The sequence below is a fragment of the Vombatus ursinus genome, unplaced genomic scaffold, assembly GCF_900497805.2.
Source record: "Vombatus ursinus unplaced genomic scaffold, bare-nosed wombat genome assembly UNPS02005286.1, whole genome shotgun sequence".
In the NCBI taxonomy this organism is placed as follows: Eukaryota; Metazoa; Chordata; class Mammalia; order Diprotodontia; family Vombatidae; genus Vombatus; species Vombatus ursinus.
The window spans coordinates 125,569-145,413 of record NW_020945064.1 but is presented as its reverse complement, the minus strand read 5'-3'; the positions used below and the strand labels follow the sequence as shown (position 1 = coordinate 145,413).

At 39.6% G+C, this 19,845-nt stretch overlaps 1 protein-coding gene across 1 annotated transcript; it reads left to right on the top strand.

Annotated features, from left to right (window-relative positions):
• The first annotated feature begins 907 nt into the window (after positions 1 to 907).
• On the top strand, positions 908 to 13,693 carry TAT (tyrosine aminotransferase). The gene is made up of 12 exons (XM_027847758.1): positions 908 to 1,009; positions 1,694 to 1,940; positions 2,165 to 2,269; positions 3,855 to 3,922; positions 6,371 to 6,529; positions 7,680 to 7,818; positions 8,379 to 8,431; positions 8,928 to 9,080; positions 9,884 to 10,012; positions 10,417 to 10,500; positions 11,533 to 11,631; positions 12,489 to 13,693. The coding sequence occupies exons 2-12, from the start codon at positions 1,706 to 1,708 to the stop codon at positions 12,627 to 12,629; spliced, it is 1,365 nt and encodes a 454-aa protein (XP_027703559.1). The 5' UTR covers positions 908 to 1,009; positions 1,694 to 1,705; the 3' UTR covers positions 12,630 to 13,693.
• The last annotated feature ends 6,152 nt before the right edge of the window (positions 13,694 to 19,845 follow it).

The window sequence follows — 19,845 nt, the reverse complement described above, 5'->3', positions numbered from 1 at the left end:
GTTTTTAAATGAATAAAACTAAATACATAGGATTAGAAAGGAGACCAATGATAATTAAATACAGTTATAAAAAAAATTAAAACCAAGTTCATGGATCCCAGGTGAATAACCACCTTGATCTAAGTACCTTACAGAATTTGAAATAATTCATTCTCTTCCTCCTTTAAGTAAAGTATTTTCCAATGCATTTTGCATTTGGGGGAAGGGAGGCACCAGAAAAGAATGGAACCCAATCTAGACAGTATATGTCTCTAAGAGTTGGGGATGGGAAATCAACAAGAGTCTCCCAACTCTTCTTCAGCATTTTGTGAGTTAGATAACAGTAACTCGTTTAATCGAAGTTCAACAGACAAACACATTGCTGTAGCTCTCAAAAAATAAACAGAAAGATGAGAACTCTGCCAGGAGATGAGCCAGCCTTCCCTTTTAACCCTTAAATAACTGGTCATTTTTTAGGTGCTTGGAAGAAACTTCAACTCTCTGGTGAATGACCCTTATGAAGATTTCTCTAGGTCATACCAGTCGTCTCAGTTCAACAACCAATATAGCGATCACTCAAGAAAGAGAATAATTTGAGTATTGGATTGAGAAGAAAAGACTTCTCTTCAAGATATCTGTCTCTCAGGGATGTTTGGGCAGTCGCATAGAAGGGGCTTACCTTAAGTCCCACCTTGTAGTCATTCAGTAAGTACCCAAGGAAAAACTTAGCAACCCTTAACAATCCTTGTTCCCCTCTCACCCCCTCCATGTCCTATAAAGAGTTAATTTAGAAGATTCCAGTTGTTTGAAGTGAGAACAAGTCCCTGACAAGGAAGTGGAGGAGGAGTATTATAGAAACCTCCCCCTCAACCAATTGTGAATGGTTTTCAAGGCTGACACCCATTCGTGGGGACTATTTCAGCAGCTGGGATTTGCTTCTGAGTTTATCACTGCAACTTGACAAGAGGGAAAGAAGCAAACTTTCAGATCCATTCTGTCATTTTAAGGCTTCAGTCCCATTTCTTAAAAGGTAAAATCCTAGTTTTTGCTATTGTTTACAATTCAGGGGATGCTACTGCAGTCACTTTTATATTGTTTCTTTTTCCACAGCAGGAAATATCTAATTCTTAATAACTCTTAATATCTAGCTCTTATTATTCTTCTAGCACATTGTCCACTTGGCTATACAAGTGACAGGAGCCAGTCTATCATGCTTTAGGGAGAATCTCCCTTGGTTTGCCAGTCCATTCAAGGGACGGAGCATATATTGGGAGCCTGAAGTCCTGAAATTATTTATCTTAGTTTCAGTTCAACAGGAAGTCAATGAGGAGCAGAAGTTTAGGGGGGAACTTTTCCTACCACTTTGGTGAATGATGAAAGGAGTACCTTCCCTCTAACAATACAGGATGAGTTTTGACCCCAAGTGAGGCTGGTTTGCTGACACCAGGCACTCATCTCTGAATATTTCTTGTCATTGGGAATATGCCTTTCAAAATACTTTTTTAAAAATACCTTGGATCTCCTTCCCACTTGAGATGTCTTAGCACTTTCTCATTCATGTGGAAGCTGTCTTCGGTGGTTGAGGACAAAGTAATGAACTCACAAAAAAGGCCTGAAGCCATCAGGAAATTGACTTCATGTTAGTGTACAAACACAAAGTAGAGGGGCTTTCCTATATTTTAATATTCATGGGATTTTTTTTCTCTCTCTAAAGGCATATTTAGCAATGGACTCTTATGTGATCCAGATGAATGGCAATCATGATCCTTCCTCTGTCCTGGACGTCCACAGAAACATCAATGGAAGAAATGCAGTCTTAGGAAAAATGAAAGGCAATAAGGCTAGATGGGCAGTGAGAGCCTCTGATATGTCCAAAAAAACTTTCAATCCCATCAGAGCCATTGTAGATAGCATGAAAGTGGAGCCGAATTCTAATAAAACCATGATCTCTTTATCAATAGGTGAGTACTAGATCATCACTTACAAGGGAAGGGGAACTCAACTCCCCATTCACTAAGTTTATTTCATTGATTATCAGGGATAAAAATGAATAAAAATGGAGATGAAAATTCAGATCTCTTGCTGGGTGGAGGGACCTAGAAGGAGAAGAGTGTTCCTGTATTGTTCACTGGTTCTGGAATATTATTAATCTTATCTTGGTTCCCTTCCTTCTTCCTTTAAAAAGGAGATCCAACTGTATTTGGAAACCTCGCTACTGATTCTGAAGTTACTCAGGCCATGAAGGATGCCTTAGATTCGGGAAAGTATAATGGTTATGCTCCATCAATTGGTAAGTTTCCTCCACTTTGCTAATATTACTTAGTTTAGTTCTTCCCAATGCTTTTTCCCATCTTTTCAATCTTACTAGACTTCATTCTGCTCTCTGTTTCTGTCTTGGTATTCCGAGGCTAAAACGAAATAAGCATAAGGATCTGGGGAGAAGGTTCTCAAGAAGGAGTTCTTAACTTTGTTTGTGTCATGGACCCCTTTGGCAGGCTGGTGAAATCTATGGACCTTTCCTCCGAACAATGTTCCTAAATGCATGAAGTAAAATACAGCATTACAAAGGAAACCAATTTTATGAAATACAGTTCTTAAAATAATTTTTAAAAACCAAGTTTGGGAACCCCCAGTTTAAGAACTCCTGCTTAGGGGAATTTACTGTAAATCATAGAGGTAAATTGATATCTTAGACCCAGCTTTGAGAAATGCCTGATACTTCCTTCAGACCCCATGTAGCATGACCACCAACTGTTGTGTTACATTTCTCACATAAGTTTATGGTCATGTTGTTACTGATTCTGAGGTTTCTTTATCTGGTGGGGACTGACCCTTTGCTAATTTCCTCCCTCCCTTCCCTTTTCTCCTGCACCCACCCTAGGCTTACGGAATAGAACTTGCTGACCCCATGAAAAGAACTCCTTTTGTGCCCTCCCCGAACTTCTTCCTGTTTTAAGATTCTTAAGATTTAATTGTGGTACTAGCCAGAGCCATAGCTAGATGTTCTGGTGCCTGGGGCAAATTCATTTGAATGAGGGAAAAGGAGTCAAGACTCCTTAACCACTCCTGTGAATGGTTGGAAATGGCTGGGAAAAGAAGTCCTGGGAGTTGGGGAGACTGAAGGACTAGGAAAGCCAGGGAGTTGGAAGGAGGTAGGAGTTCAGGTGGAGAAGCCTGTAAGGATGATTTTTATTGGGTAGGAGGGAGAGTAACTGGAGGGCCATCAGGATAGCAGCAAGGACCTGGGCAGGATGGAGTCAACTTGAAATAAAGAGAGGTGGTAGCTTAGAGAAGGTCTGAGAGGGAAACTGAGGAACCAGCAATATGCCAACTCCTCTCCTTGGCTCTGTATGTCAAGGTTTATGAAAGAGCATCTATCCTCGAAGAACACACATGAAGACGTGTACTCAGGAGAAAACCAGGTTTCAGAGCGCTGAAGCAGAGATCTAGAATGAAGTGAAGGTTAAGAAGAGCACCAGTAGCAGAAGGTTGCAGAGCACTTAGTACAAGCTGGAGCCTAGGTCAAATCCCAACGGCTGCCATGCTGGTTCTAGTTGTAGACCTTGGAGAAAGGGTATGATGCTAAGGAGAAGACAATGAGACCTAAGAGAAATCAATTTTTTAAAAAATTATTTCTTGGAATCATCTTCAGGTTACATAGTTTGGGATCTAAGCAGCTTCCTTTAGGCATGAAATTATCCAATATGTGCTCTGGGCTATTGATATCCCCACTCTACAGATGAGGAGATTAAGGCACAGAGAATTTAAGTGATTTGCCCAGGGTCCATAGCAAGGTCTGTTTTCTAATACCCGAGGTTGTTGGCAGGTTCAAGAAGGAAATCCCTCTACTCACTGATCTCTCCTTTTATTTCCAGGCTATCTGTCTAGTCGGGAGGAAATTGCTTCCTATTACCACTGTCCAGAGGCCCCCCTGGAGGCTAAGGTAACAAAGGCAGTTTTGGAGACTTCCACCACACAGAGTGAAACGAAGCTGGGAGCTTATTCTGAGATTCCATTTAGGGCAAACCCCACCATCTCTAGCTCCAGATCACAAAAGTCTCAGAAATAAAGAGAGGGCTAATTGTCCTGGTCCTTTAGCATCTCTAGGGATTTTGATAGCTAGCACTTTAAGGCTGACTACCTATGTTATCTCATTAGATCCTCACAACAACCCTGGGAGGTAGGTACTATTATTATCCCCATTTTATAGAGGAGGGCACTGAGGCTGACAGAGATGAAGTGACTTGTCCAGGATCATACAGTGAGGCTGGATTTGAATTCAAGTCTTCTTGGCTCCAAGGCATGATAATGGTGATCATGTTGATAATGCTGCATTAAATTTATTTTTTTTCTTTTGGTACTTGCAGGATATCTGCTAGGAAATAGAAAAATATACATTACGGGGTAGGAGGAGTTTGGTCATCAGATATAAAGGTCAAGGAACCAAAGTTTACAAAGGTTCTTAATAATGACTGTTGCTCTTGGCCCCCTGCCAGCTACAGGACATATTTTATTCTCCTTTGGTACCTCCTGACATAAGCAGTGAGGTAGTGTAGTGGATAGAGCACTGGGCCTAGAGTCAGGAAGATTCATCTTCGTGAGTTCAAATCTGGCCACAGACACTTACTAGCTAGTGACCCTGGGCAAGTCACTTAACCCTGATTTGCCTCAGTTTCCTCATCTGTCAAATGAGTTGGAAAAGGAAAGGGCACTTCAGTATCTTTGCCAAGAAAATCCCAAATGGGTCACAAAGAGTTGAACCCTACTGATGAATTAGTGTGGGCCTTGTAATTAGCTCAGAGCTGCCCTGGATTTCTTTTTAATCAGATTAATGATAATAGCAATTTGCATTTCTATAGGGCTTTAAGTTTGCAAAGCACATTCTTCATAATTCAGTAAAGAAGGAAGGTCATATAAGAATCTTTATCTCCATTTTGCAAATGAGTAAAGTGAGGCTAAGAGAGGCTAAAGAATTTGCCCAGGATAGAGCTGCTAAGGGTTAGAGTCGTAGTTCCAACCCTGACCTTTTGACTAAATCTAGAGCTCTTTGCATTATCCTGTGTTGACTCTTTTAGTGGATGGAGCCACCCAATGCTTGAGAATGTGTGAAAGTACTTTGGAAAAAAAATAAGTCCACTAAAATGACAAGATATTGTCTAACCATCATGGTTAGTGGCTATTCATGCTAGACTTGGGTTCAGATGCTGCTTCTGACAATGGCTGGTTGACTGCAGGCAAGTCACCAGAGCCTCAGTCTCAAAGACTATAGTTACAGATTATAAATTAGTTATAGAGAGTTTATTATCTATATTGGTGAAGGAAGTTCCCAAACTGATGAATTACAAGTCCTTGATACCTTGAATTATACTTATTTTCAGTGTTTATAACTGTTTATAGTCTCAACAATTGCCAAAGGTAGGGAAAACTGAGTTTTGATGGAATTAAGTGGTTAAGATCTTTTGACTGCAGTTGTACATTGAATTGATGATTGCACCAAGCTTGGTGCTAACTTCATCCCCCACCAACCCTCTGATGTTTTTGATTGGTATTTCCTAAGAGAGAAGGCCCCCCTCTGCCATCCATATCATATCTCTAGCCAGGAGCAAATAAGCCAGTGAGGAAGTCCAAGGACATTATCAACTGGAAATTTTTCCCAATTCCATCAGGGTTGCATTTTTACACGGTGGCTAGCTCGGAGGCATGACCAATTTTCTAATAAAGTTATATACACACATACATATGTACACAGTGCGTATGTGTCGATATGCATATTTACATAATGTATTTATGGGGCAGCTAGGTGGCACAATGGATAGAGCTCCAGCCTTGGAGTTAGGAGGACCTAAGTTCAAATCTGGCCTCAGATACTTGATACTTGTGTGTCCCTGGGCTGTGTGATCCTGGGCAAGTCACTTAACCCCAATTGCCTAAGCAAAAAAAACCAAAAACAAAAACATAATGTATTTATATCATGCATATACACATATGCATAAAACCTATTAATTTTCTGGTTTTAGCTCAGCATAGTCAACACTGCTTTGACAAGAGGCAATGTGGTAGAACAGAAAGATTTGGAGCCAAAGACATGTATTTGAATCCCAGCTCTGTGGGTCATTGAAGCTAAACCACTAAATCTCTCCGAAGCTCAGTTTCCTCATCTACAAATTGATATAATGCCTACCTTGAAGCCTGCTGGAAAGAAAGTACTTTTCAAATGTTAAAATGCCATACAAATTTGAGATAGACTATCATTACCTAGAATTCAGGAATGAACTTCTTTCTCTTTATTCCCAACTCTCTCCTTTTTGTTAAACTCTTGAATGCCTGTCTGTTCTCCTATTTCTGTTCTCCAGGAATCACCACCTTAATTAACCCCTTGTGTTCTGTGCAGGATGTCATTCTGACAAGTGGCTGTAGCCAAGCCATTGAGCTTGCCTTAGCCGTGCTAGCCAACCCAGGACAGAACATCCTGATACCCAGACCCGGCTTCTCTCTCTATAAGACTCTGGCTGAATCCATGGGGATTGAGGTCAAATTTTACAACTTGTTGGTGAGTGAGATTCTGGGCGAACCTTGGAAAGAAGACGCTTTGGGGAGGTTCCTTTATTTTAGGAATAGAATTGGTGACAGGAACCCTGCCACAGAGCTGATTCATTCTGCCTTCCTATATATGATTGCCTATTTTATATATAATTGCCTATCACTTACATATTAGCGCTTTCTATATAAGGCACTCAGAGCTCCATACGCTTACTAAGCATTTGTTGATTGATTCCTAAGCTCAGCCACATGGGGCCCCCATATTTTCAGTGATGTGTAAGAATTTAGGGATCTATTATTGTCTAGTAGCTAATGTCAATTTTTCTCTACTCTTCGTTAACTTAGTTTCTTTCAAGACCTTTAGAATTTTGCTCTGCTTCCTTAGGCTGCTTGGGGTTTTTCTTCCTTCCTTCTGATTTTTGTCCCCAAACATCCTCTTCCCTGTTTATCCTTTTCATTGTTCAGTTGTTTGCTTTAGTGCCCTCCCTCTGGGGTTACCCCCCCCCCCCATTCACACTGGGGTATGTGAACGGTTTACATTTTGTACGTTTATAGTTGTTTGCACATTTTCTTCCTCATTAGAACCTGAATTCTCAAGGACAGGGATCTGCTTTTGCCTTTCTTTAGAACCTCATTCCTTTATATCCTCAGTCCTAGTACAGGGTCTGGTCCATAGTAAGTGCTTAATAAATGCTTGTTGATTGATTGTGTCTCCCCCTGAACTTCTAGGATCTCATAGGGTGTTATGGAAGAAAGGGACCTTAGAGATTATGTTGTTCTTCATGTAGGCCACACAGCTAGTAAATCTAGAATTCAGACTTGGGCCTTCTAACTCCACTCTACCATCTCTGTCCCTTCACTGAACATGCATGTGTTCATAATCTCAGAAGTATTGACTCAGATATGACTAGGTTTGCTCACTTTTCAGAGGTGAAAGGTACTGAGTAGGTAGCCAAAGCTATAAATATATTTTATCATTTAAGTTAAATATTATATTAAGTAATTATTATGCAAAAGTTCCAATTAAATTCATTCCAAAAAGTATTTATCAAGAATGTGTCATATGCAAGATATTATGCTAGGAATACAAAGACAAAATGAAAACAGCCAAGCCTGCAAGAAATTCTCAGATCCTATTGTAATCTTTCCTTCATCTCCAGCCAGAAAAGTCTTGGGAAATTGACTTGAAGCATTTGGAATCATTGATTGATGAGAAGACAGTGTGTCTTATTGTCAACAACCCATCAAACCCCTGTGGTTCAGTGTTCAGCAGAAACCATCTCCAGAAAATCCTATCCGGTAAGATGAATTCTCTAGTCTGGGCTCAGACCAGTTGGAGATCTGTCGAAAGCTTCCCCTGCACGTGGAATAAAGTAGAAGAACCCCTGCCTGGGCTCAAAAGCAAGGAATAAGATTATCATCTAGGGTTGAGATAGAGGCAAATGGAGTTGGGGAGTTGGTAGAGGCAAATGTGATGGACCTAGCAAGATAATCACACACGCGTGTGTACATATACATACATATACATATATACACACACAGAAAGAAGGAGCAAGATGAGGGAATTCTATTCCTCCTTTCTTATCTTCTAAATAGCTTTAGTTAATTGATTTTTTAAAAGTTGATAGTGTCTGTACTAGAGGCAATTTAAAAAAAAAAGGATTAGAGGATATATTTCAACAGGTCAATGAGTTTATAATTTCATTTGGGAAAATGATACACACATGTATGCAATGACTTGAGAAAAATTACAAGACAATATAGCAAAAATGTAATATAATGCAGGACTTGTTGACTATTTGAATCCTGACGGACCCTAGGGCAAAAGAGTGATCTGAGCGTGTTTCTCCTTTCTTTAGTGGCTGCAAGACAATGTGTTCCTATCTTGGCTGATGAGATCTATGGAGACATGGTGAGCACTGGGCAAAAGACTCACTCTGGGTTCCTACTCTAAGGAATCATCACCTTTATATTATACCTTTTAGAAGGCAAACAAAAGTCACCCCTGAGCAATTTTCTTATATGTCATACTCTCTAATCTTAGTACTCCTTTCAACAAGTTTCCCGAGTCTTCTACCACAACAGAATGCCTTGCTAGTATTCATTTCTCTCACACAGATTCAATATGGAACCTGTTCCGTATTATTGGGCTTGGGTCATATTCCTTTCTTTACAAACCTCCTTCCATACATCCAGGCCAGCCATCTTTAAGCAGCCAGAGTCTAAGCCCACGTAGAATCAATTTCAGTCCCCAATCTCCTTGAGTTCCCAATCATTCCTTAGCTTTTGAATATGGATGGAAGGGTCAAGAGGATAACATAAATCTGAGGGACCATCCTGTCTATAGAAGGTGACAGAGATCCCTAGGAGAGCAGACAAGAAATGTCATGAACTTTTTTCCTCTTCAGGTACTTTCGGACTGTAAATATGAGCCCTTGGCCTCCCTCAGCACCAACGTTCCCATCTTATCCTGTGGGGGGCTAGCTAAGCGTTGGTTGGTTCCAGGCTGGAGATTGGGCTGGATTCTGATCCATGACAGAAGAAACATCTTTGGTAATGAGGTAAGGGCAGAAGAATCTCTCGTTCAGTGGAAATTACATCCCTTCTTCCAACACACAAATGCATATATGTATCTCTTTGTCTTGCACATACAACTATGGGGAGATAGATTTGGGGTTTTTTGAAGCGATTTTTTTTCTAGCATTGGTAACAAGAATGCATACAATGGACAGTGTGCTAGATTTGGAGTCAGGGGTTCTGGTTGGGATCCCCACCTCACCCCTTATGATCTCTGTGCCCTTAATTAACCTCTCTGGGTCTCAGTTTCCTTTGTAAAAGTGTGACCTACTAACTCTTAATCTATGATCCTATGACCCTGTGACCTGAGGCTCAAGGTGTGAGGAAGATACTGAATAAAGAAAAGCAACTGTCACTCCATTTCCTACCCCAAACTCAATTTCCTTTTGCTTGGGTTAGTGAAGAAATCTTATTTCTCTCACTTTGGGATCAAGTCAAGTCAAGAAACATCTATTAAGTGCTTACTGTATTCTAGTCATTGTGCTAAGTGCTGAAAATCCAGGCACAAGCAGAAAAACAGTCCTTGCCTTCAAGGAGCTTACATTCTAATGGGGGAAGGCAACATGAAAAAGAAAACTGATAGGTGAAGGGGGAGGAAAGAAAAGGTACCTGCAAAGGGGCATAGTAGTAAATTCTAGACAGTCAGGAATGGACCCTGGGGAGGAATGAAGATTTGACTGTCCTGGATTCTTTCCTTAAAATGGAAAGGCAAGGACTTGACAACATATGAGCTACCCAGATAGGGGTGATTTGGGAGGTACTGAGTGTACTTTCTGGAATGTTGAAGATCCGAGATGGGCTGGTGAAGCTGACTCAGAGGATCCTGGGACCCTGTACCATTGTCCAGGGAGCACTAAAAAGCATCATGAGAAGAACGCCTCAAGAATTCTACCACAATACCCTAAGCTTTCTCAAGGTAAGGGAGGCCCAGATGTCCCCCATTTTTGGAGAAAGGGAGAGATCCATAAGAAAAAGCTCATAGAGAACCCTGGGAGTAACCTCATCATATCTGTGGTCCTGTCAGCAGTCAATATAATTAATCCTGGGAAGGTCATTAAAATGGCTGAGTCTGGGTGTGATTGCCTACCTTTCCCTCATCCATCTTGATCAGGATGGATACAGAAATATGAATAATTTTCTGGCCCTTGGCAATCCCATTCATTCTAGCCAAGAGTGGAATGGACATGATCTTTGCCCTGATGACTCCTTTCATAAGCAAACAAATGTAGGCTCTAGGCCCTGAATATGGTGCTCATTGGAATGGCTTGATTTTCCTTGTCCTCAAATTGTGATCTTTGGCCTCTTTCTTGCCACTTACAGTCAAATGCTGACCTGTGCTATGGGGCCTTGGCTGCTATTCCTGGACTCCGGCCTACCCAGCCTTCTGGAGCCATGTACCTCATGGTAAGCTCATCTCCATCAACCTCTGGATCAATCTATGGTATATCCTGGGTCAGAGGGGGAGCCAGATAGACTAGAAACACTCCTCTCTGAATGGCTTCAATTCTGTCTTAGTAGAGAGAGGACTAATCAGTGGGCTAGAACTGTCCCCATAGAGGAGACTCCTTTTCTTTTCTATGCATGCCTAAGTGCAATTTGATTTATTCAAGACTTGATGAAAAAAAAGGGTTATTATGTCAGTGGCTAAAGCGATTTCATCTCCAGTAGTTAACTACTGGTTAACAGGTTAACAGGTAGAACTAAACTCTTCATTAAGTTCAAAGACTACTTTTGGTCTTTATACCTTTACCATAACCCTTCTTATAGTAACCTTTTATAATTGCTCTTCTACTAACCCTTCCATTCCTAAAAGAATGCATCAGTCTTAATGATGCCTTGATACAGCTTCAGGATTTCTGTTAAGATTCCTCCCCTAATGCCTACCCCTTTTATACGTCACTTAAACTTCTTCATTTATAAAATAGGAAAGATAATAATAGCACCAGTGTAGTTGTGAAGATAAAATGAGAACATAATTGTGTAACTCTTATCCCAAAGCCCCTTGGTATGGGACTCTGTCCTGATTGGTAGAGATGAATACCCTGCCCTGGATGAAGGGAGGAGACTTCTAAAGGGGTACTCCCATTTGAAGAGTCCCCAAGGGAAACTCCTGTTTGAAAAGTCCCCAAAGCAGGGACTGGCTAACAATTGAAGCTCCCCTCACCAACTCTTACCTTACCCTTCACCCAGGGTTGGGCATTCATCTCCACCAATAAGGAGAAAGTCCCATACCAGTGGGCTTTGGGACAGCAATTACCTTCCTAAAGCCTTTTGTGAACCTTAACTTGCTCTAGAAATATTAGCTATTGTCAGAAGATGGTTAAATTGGACATTTTCTCGGGGCTGTGCTGACCCTCCTCACTCCTCCTTATAACTGGAAAAAACCTTTCACTTGTGTCTGTCTCCTTCTTCCTGCTACCTTCCTTCAACCTATAGGTTGGCATTGAGATGGAACATTTCCCAGAATTTGAAAATGATGTCGAATTCAGCGAGAGGTTAATTGCAGAGCAATCTGTCTTCTGTCTTCCAGGAAAGGTGAGTGAGTGTCTTGTCTCTATCAAAATAGTCTCATATTGGGGCAGCTAGGTGGCACAGTGGATAGGGCACCAGCCCTGGATTCAGGAGGACCTGAGTTCAGATCTGACCTCAGACACATAACACTCACTGGGTGACTCTGGGCAAGTCACTTAACCCAAATTGCCTCACCAAGAAAACAAACAAACAAAAAAACAGAATAATCTCATATTGCTGAAAGGTCTTGATGGGCCCAGGACCTTCCTGACTTCCCTAAACTCCTTGTCATTTGGATGGACTCAAAAGTACATGTCTCAGGATCTCAAAGGTCCATTCCTCACTCCTCTTCAACCTACACATACCTGAAGACTGGGTCTGACTCTGATCTATTAACTATGATGTGAGTTTCTTGAAGGCAATGATTTTTTGTCTTGATCTGTATCCCCAACAGTTAGCATAGCACCTTGAACACAGCAAGAGTCTTTGTTTTAGGATTGAAAGGAAGCCATGTTTCTTCCTTTAAATTAACATCCAAACTTTCCACTTGACCCTTTGCTGAATGGTTCCTTACCCCAAAGGGGCCATCTCCAGTTGTCCTGATATACATGGCTCTAGAGGAGAAAGTGAGGCTGGTGACTTTACACAGCCCTGCCTCACTTAAATCCAATTCAGTTGCAAGTCATGTCATCATCTTCATGATGTCATGGTCCTCTTCAAGAACAAAGGACAAATAACAACAACCTGATCCCAAAACATCTAAAATTAAGTCAATGACTTTTGTAACTTAGGGGATGAACTGTCTTAGGAATCTTATCTTAGCATTGTTCCAGGCTCAGATTTTCCAAAGCTAACATACATCTTTTTTTTTTTTTTGGCAGTGCTTTGAATACCCCAATTTTTTCCGAGTGGTTATCACAGTCCCTGAAGTGATGATGCTGGAGGCCTGCAGCCGAATCCAAGAGTTTTGTGAGAAGTACTATCAAAGTGTTGAAGGAGGCCAGGAAGAGTGTGACAAATAGGCCATCTTCCTTCCTTCATCCAGGGCATACCTTCTGGGGCCAGGCTGGGCACTACCCTTCTGTTGCCCATTTAGTCAGACGCCGACTACTGGGAACAGGGCCACAAAGCACCCCACTTCCACCTCAGCTCTTCAGAACTGCTGGTGCTTTCTAGTCCCAACTGAACACACTCTGCCTCCATAGATTCTCCTAAAGTTGTGGTAACATGATTGACTCTCCTAGTTTTTAGTCTCTCCCCATCATTAGATTCCCTTCTCTTTTTCTCTATGTAGCACATTAGTAAAGATCTAACCAGGTTAATATAATCTCTGACTTAAAAAGAAAGTACCGTACAAAAAGTGAGATAAAGAAGAGCAAAGAAATCAGGCAATCAAGAGTCAGTAAATAAGCATTTATTAAGCACCTACTATGTACCAGGCACTATGCTAAGCTTTGGGGATACAAAAAGAGGCAAAAGAAAATTCTTGCTCTCAAGGAGCTTCCAATCTAAAGGGAAAGAAGGATAGAAACAGAAGATTGAAGGAACTTTTGTCCCTGCTACTTTCTTATGCGATGGACCCTATATACCGAAATTAGTTCAAGAGCCGAATTTAGTTACCACCTCACTGACTCTAGGCATACCTCACATCATTCAATAGATGTTACTGGAAAAAAAATTGGATTTGGATCAAATTTTTGGCAATTGTATTTTCAATGAATTTGTGGAGTTAACTTTTTAAAGGAACCATGAGAGGAATCATTTTTATAACATAAAGAGTCCTTTTGTAACACAAATAATAACTCTATAATCTGTCTGTTTTGCATCTATATTTTTGTATATTGGATTTTCTTGAAGTGTGGGGTAAACTTTTATGCCAGAAAGGACCTTTTGGATATTGTACCACTCTGGTGAAAGGACCAGGAATTCCCTGACCTGTCTTGGAATCATTTTTGGTGTAACTCCGATATTGATTTATTATATTATATATTATATTACCTTTTACTATGTTAGTTAAAGAGCATTAACATTTTGTTTTGCAAAGGACATAAATTATTATTTTTTTTAATAAATTTTACAAAGTCTACCGTTGTGGTGTGGTGTGATTTTTCTCCTCTGTTGAGGAGACAAAGATAGTCTCTACTCTCCAGGGGGATTCCTTGAGGAACATCCAATTTAGAAATTCCATCGATTCTTCTATAGCTTCATGTCAAGTTAGGTCTTATATAAAGTGCTGTCAAAATATGAGTTATACACTTTCTATAGTAATACTTTGCACAGATTTTGCACAGCCCCGGGATGACTTTAAGTAGCCCTCCTGTTGCTAACTGAGTTCATCGAGTAAGGTATAGACTACTAATCTCAGAGTCTTGGGGGCAGAATTAATTAGGGGATGCGATACACTACAGAGGACCAAGCACTAGATTTGGATTCAAAGGATGTGGGTTCAAATCCTGTCTCTTCCGCTTACCTAGGACCTTCCTGGTAATTTGGGGGATTAAGATATTTTAATCACACTTTCTTTGAAGAGATCATAGAATTCATTATGATGGTGTTGGCCACGGCACAAGGTTTTACTTATCATTCCTCTGTTGAAAGAAAATCTTTGTTCAGACCTTTGCCCCAATTAAAGAGGCAAAACTAAGGTACAGAAAATCAAAAGGAATTTAATAGGACAAACCGCCATGGCTGAAACGTATTGGTGGAAGGGCCATAAAGGACCAACATTGGATTCAAACTGGGAACAACTTTTAAAGACAATTTTTCATAATAAGAGGAAAATAATCCAGATAGGTACACATCTCCAAAAGAGGATGGGCTAGTGTCATCTCAGAGACAGTTTGCAATCACAATTTACGATGGAGGTAGATGCAGATTTCTAAAAAGGTATGTGTCTCAGCTTCTCCCCCAATGCTGTATCATAGGGAAATGATATTAGAGGTAAGGGAGATGGGATGAAAGCCGGGGGGTGGGCAAACCTAAAAACTCATTTACCTAATTACATAGGATACGGAGTTGACTACAAATACAGATTAACAATAGTAAGGTTGTGTCCTATTATACTTGTGTCCTATTATAGTAACTCAGTTTGCAATGACAAACTTCTACTGTTCACCTGATTTGATTATAGAAATTTCGCAATGAAAGGAAAAAAGGATGGACATGGCTATGACAATATCAAGAGTATTCCCTCAAGGGCACAGATTGATCTAACACAAGCCATAATGGGGAATAAACTCCTTTGGCTCTGAATGATTGTAGGGAAGAGTCATAGTTGACAGACAATCACACAGCGCAGTTTCACATTATTCATAAGGTATCAAAGCAAGGCTCAGAATTAACCAAGTGGGAAATTTTTCTGTTCAGAAATGAAACAGCATGATGGGGAAACTGAGTCAAGAAGAATCTACCTTCACCTACACAAGGTCGTCCCTTCAACTTTTCTAGACACAGATATCCACCTGTAGTAGTTCTCAGACTGCACTCCCTTTAGGAAACATATGGCATTCCTCCTGAATAGTGGACTATTGGCTTAATGACAATCCAGACAATTATACCTGAAATCAAAATTTTAAAAAACAATATTAAATTACAGTCCCACAAGATGTTACCTCAAATAGCAAAATTTCACTAATCAGAGCTTAGGATTAGAATATTACTAGTTTTCTTATGTTTCCCTAACAGTTAGTAATGAACAACTATAAGGATATTTCATTTATCCTTCATTTATAAATTAAGGATAATCACATTCTTGAGTTTCACACATACAGTGAATAGTTAATGAATTAACTCAAAACCCCCCAGAAAATTGTTGTCTACTTTAAGTCTCCAGACTAACAGAGATTCATATGGCCTATTAACTCCTAAGGCAAGATAAAATCTTTGAATATAAAGTCTACAGTTACTAAATTGGTTCTTAGATGTAACTTCAATATATACTAATTATTAAGATACACTTTTGTAATTTTCATAACAGATAACCAAATAATCTCAAATGAAACCCTCTTTTTACTGTAATTAAACTTATAAATTTCCCTGGTTTGGCTGGGAGAGGTTCCAGTGTCTCAAACTTCAGTACTTTAGAATTTTACAAAATGTGGTCAGGAAGGCTGATGAGATCCTATGACCTGGCCCAAGCAGAAAGTCCTGAGGAACCTCACAGATAAGGATAACTTAAGGGGTCTGTGCTACTTTTCTCCCAATAGTATATTATGTAATTTTTATTATCCACTTTAAAGCAAATATACCCCATTAAATATTTACCAGTTTTTAAACAATTTTACCACATTCCTTTGACAGCTCAATTCACAATCTAACAGCATCCATATTAAAAGAGAAGTTCCTTTTCTAATTTCAGATTTACCATTTCAGATACAATGGTTTCCCAAATTTTACAATAGAAGAAAAATTTTAGAAACACAATAATAACATGCACAATATTATGTATTTAAAACATGAAATAAAACTTATTACCAGTCAGGAGACATCAATTCAGTCAAATTAAAATTATTTTACATAGAAAATCATTCATCTTTTCACTTTCAGTATTCTATAATAATCACATCTAAAACAGTATAGAGTAATCCAGTATGGAATAATCACATTAAATAACAAAGATAACAATAATAATAATAGTTAACATTTACATAGTTTTTACTATGTGACAGACGCTATGTTAAACACTTCACAGTTATTATATTAATTTGATCCTCACACCAACCCAGGAAAGTAAGCCCCATCATCAGCCCATTTTACACATGAGGAAACTAAGGTAAACAGAGGTGAAGTAACTTGTTGAAGATCACACAGCTGATACATTTCTGAGACTGGATTTCAACTCAGGTTTTCCTAATCCATGCATTTTCTAACATATTGCTTTAATGCCAAATAGCAAACATATTTTGTATTAAGTTCTGATTTACCACAATTATTCAAATAGGAGAACATATTTCATTGTAGATAATTTAGTTTCATAATTTAGTTTATAATTTACATAATTTAGTTCCAGGACAAAATTTTATTCAAATCAGGTTTGGGTTTACAATCTCAAATGATAATATTTAGAACCTCCATTCTCCCAATGGTCATTTACTTCTAGCTCTTCAAATTATAGGGCCAGTTACTTTATGGTCAAAGATTTAAAGTGACAATCTTGTATTATCACCTCTCCTTTAGGACCTATGAAGAGTTTCCAAAACATGAAAATGGTAAACATAACCTCTGTGTATAGTAATGAAAGAAGCAGGGATATGAATATAACACATCAATACTAGAACTAAAGGCCTATGTCCAAGGCTCAGAATGACTATAAGAAGCCAAGTATAGGCTCAGATTCTTATCTAACCAAAAGTTCAGATTCTTTTTTTTTCTCTAGGTTTTATTTTGTTTTATTTTTAATTTATTTTTAATTTTTAACAGGTGCTTTTAAAACTTTGCCCACCCACCCTCATTGAAAAGGCAAGCATCTCAATACAGGTTATAGATGTGTAGTCATGCAAAACACTTCCATAGCAGTCCTGTTGTGAAAAACTAAGTATATTTCCCTTCATCTTATCCTGCCCCCCATTTATTCTATTCTCTCTTTTGACCCTGTCCCTCCTCAGAAGTGTTTGCTTTTGACTATTCCCACCCCCAATCTGCCCTCCCCTCTATCAACCCCCTGCTCTCTTGTCTCCTTCCCCCCTTATTTTCCTGTAGGGTAAGATAGATTTCCATACCCCATTGAGTGGGATGCCCCTATGAAGACTTCTCAGTGTAATTAAGGTTTGGGATAAGACTATCCTGAATTTGGAAGTAGGTTTAGAAGACAGAAAAGGATAAGTATAGATTTCTATAGTTCCCTTTTTCTCACAATCTGACATCAGTAGTTAAAGACTGACAAGCCTGAAACCCCCCCTGTACACCCATATTCTGTTGCTACATTCTGGTCACAGTGACCTTCCCACAGCAGTGTCTAGCTTGATCACACATTCTAAATTGTTCATTTTTGCAGTAAACTAAGGTGATGGATATATATATTGTTTCTTTGTTCTCTGTCTCTGAGAATAGATTTTTGCGCTTAGATTGTAAGCCAAAATATTGGTCAGTTGGTGGGAGGGGGGAATTTTCCCCATTAGGGCTATTTAATTTGGCTTTCTGCTTCTGTAGTCTGTCTCTCTTCATCAGAGCATCCTGGTGGAGAGACACCCGATTCTCGAGAATTGAAATAAACTTTCTGTTCCTACTTTGAGATACCTCTGAGTGCTTTTTTTTTTAGGTCACATACCACACAGTTAGGTGCATTGGCTGGGAAATAAGCCTCTCAGGAGTCGACCCTCTCCAAGGGCTGAGAGCAGGGGCCAATGGCAATTTTTTTTTTCCCCTCAGACCTGGGGGTCGGTCTCCCTCCTGGGTGGCAGATGTCCCGAAGACAGGAACTCGGAGGAACAGAAACTAAAAATAGCTCCGGTGGTGGTGCAAGTGTAAAACTCCAGCCGGTGGAGAATGAGCTGTTACGTAAGTTATACGCTTGTAACCTGAGGATGCTCCAGAACTTACAGGTCTTTGGGATAGATGGAATATCCCTGGAGAGATGCCAATAAGTGAGCGTTCAGGTGACTGGTGGAATGGGGCAACCCCTCCGGAAGGGCCTAAGGTGAGGTCCTGAAATTAAATGGGTAGAGTCTAAGATGAGGTCCTGAGAGCCTAACATGAGGTCCTGAAATTTTTGTAGGTCACTGACCTGAGAGGGCCTGAGGTGAGGTCCTGAAATTCATAGGTCACTGACCTGGGAGGGTCCAGGGACAGACTTCAAGTAAATTTTTGAAATGGGTATTTTTGAAATGGGTAAGGAGCAGTCCAAACCCAGCACCACGGAGCAGAAAGAAGGTATACCAGAAAATAAAATAGAGGGAACAGATTGAGTAATTGAGTGCACTATCAAAACATAAAAGGACAAGAAAATATAAACAGGATTTGTTTCACGGCTTTGTTTCTGTCTGTGTTTGTGTCTGTGTAGTATGAGTGAGTGTCTGTGTGTAATCTGACACCCTTTGCAGCCAGATACCAAGGAAGAATGAAGCTGGATTTATTGCTTGGAAAAATGTTTTCTTTCTTTCTTTCCCCCCCCCCCTCCCTAATTACAGCAGCTTCAGAGGAGTGGGTGAATGGGAGAGAGAAGGAGAGACGAATCAGGTCAGAAGTAGAAAGAAATAAGATATGTACAGTTTTAAAGGGACTTTAATCAAAGTCCATCAGAAGGGAAAGACAAGAAAGAAAAGGGGAGAGTGGGAGAGTGCTTTTCTTTGGATTTGCAATTCTTATGTCCCTTCAGAGTTCAAAGCTGCTCCAGCCTTGGTGAGTGGGGGAAGGGTGTTGGTTCTGGGTGACTTCAAGGGGTTTTAAAAAAAATGTGAGGAAGCTTGACTCTGCTTTGAGTAGAAGAATTGAAAATGAAAATTTTGCAGCTCATTGTGATTGGATATTGTTCAAATTGCTGAAGCCTAAGATTCTCAGGTGGGTGGCTCTATCTGACAAGCTGCTAAAAAGGACTGGGGACTTTTTCTTAGTTCCCTTAAGGAAGTAGGAAAGAAAAGGAGAATTTAGAGCAGGAATTGTCACCATGTGTCTTTTTAAGGGAATATATAAATTTGTGGAAAAATATTTCCTTTTAAAGGGCCAAGAGCTTTGGATTTAGAACAAATATTTTTTAAAATGTTTATAATTAGTCATTATTAATTAGGATCTGATTGAATTTAAGTTTACTGTTCTATAAAGAAAATAAAAATAGTGGTTATTATAAAAAAAGAAAAAAGGAAGAATGATGACTACAGAATGCTTATGGCATATGTTAGAAGTGGCACTATTTATTATTTAATGTAGTTGTTGAAGGTGCTAAGAGGTAATAAGAGTGGTAATTTCTATATGTGATAATATGGAAATGCAATTGATGTTCAACTGAAATTGGGAAAATGTATGGATCTGAAATTTGTTAACTGGGTGACATTAAACAAGTTACCTCAGTTTATCTCACATGATTGGAAGGTGCCTAAAACAATGCCTGGCAGAGGGCAGATACTAAAAATGTTAACAACTATTATTATTAGTTCCTTAATTAGATCTGACCAGTATACAATGCCAATGGTGAAGAGATGCCCAATTTTCTATGTAAGGAAATTTGGAAATGCATTCAATGGAATTGGAGTCACCTGATTGGTAATGCATTTGTTTCAAGTTTTGAACACCTAGTATTACTGCAAT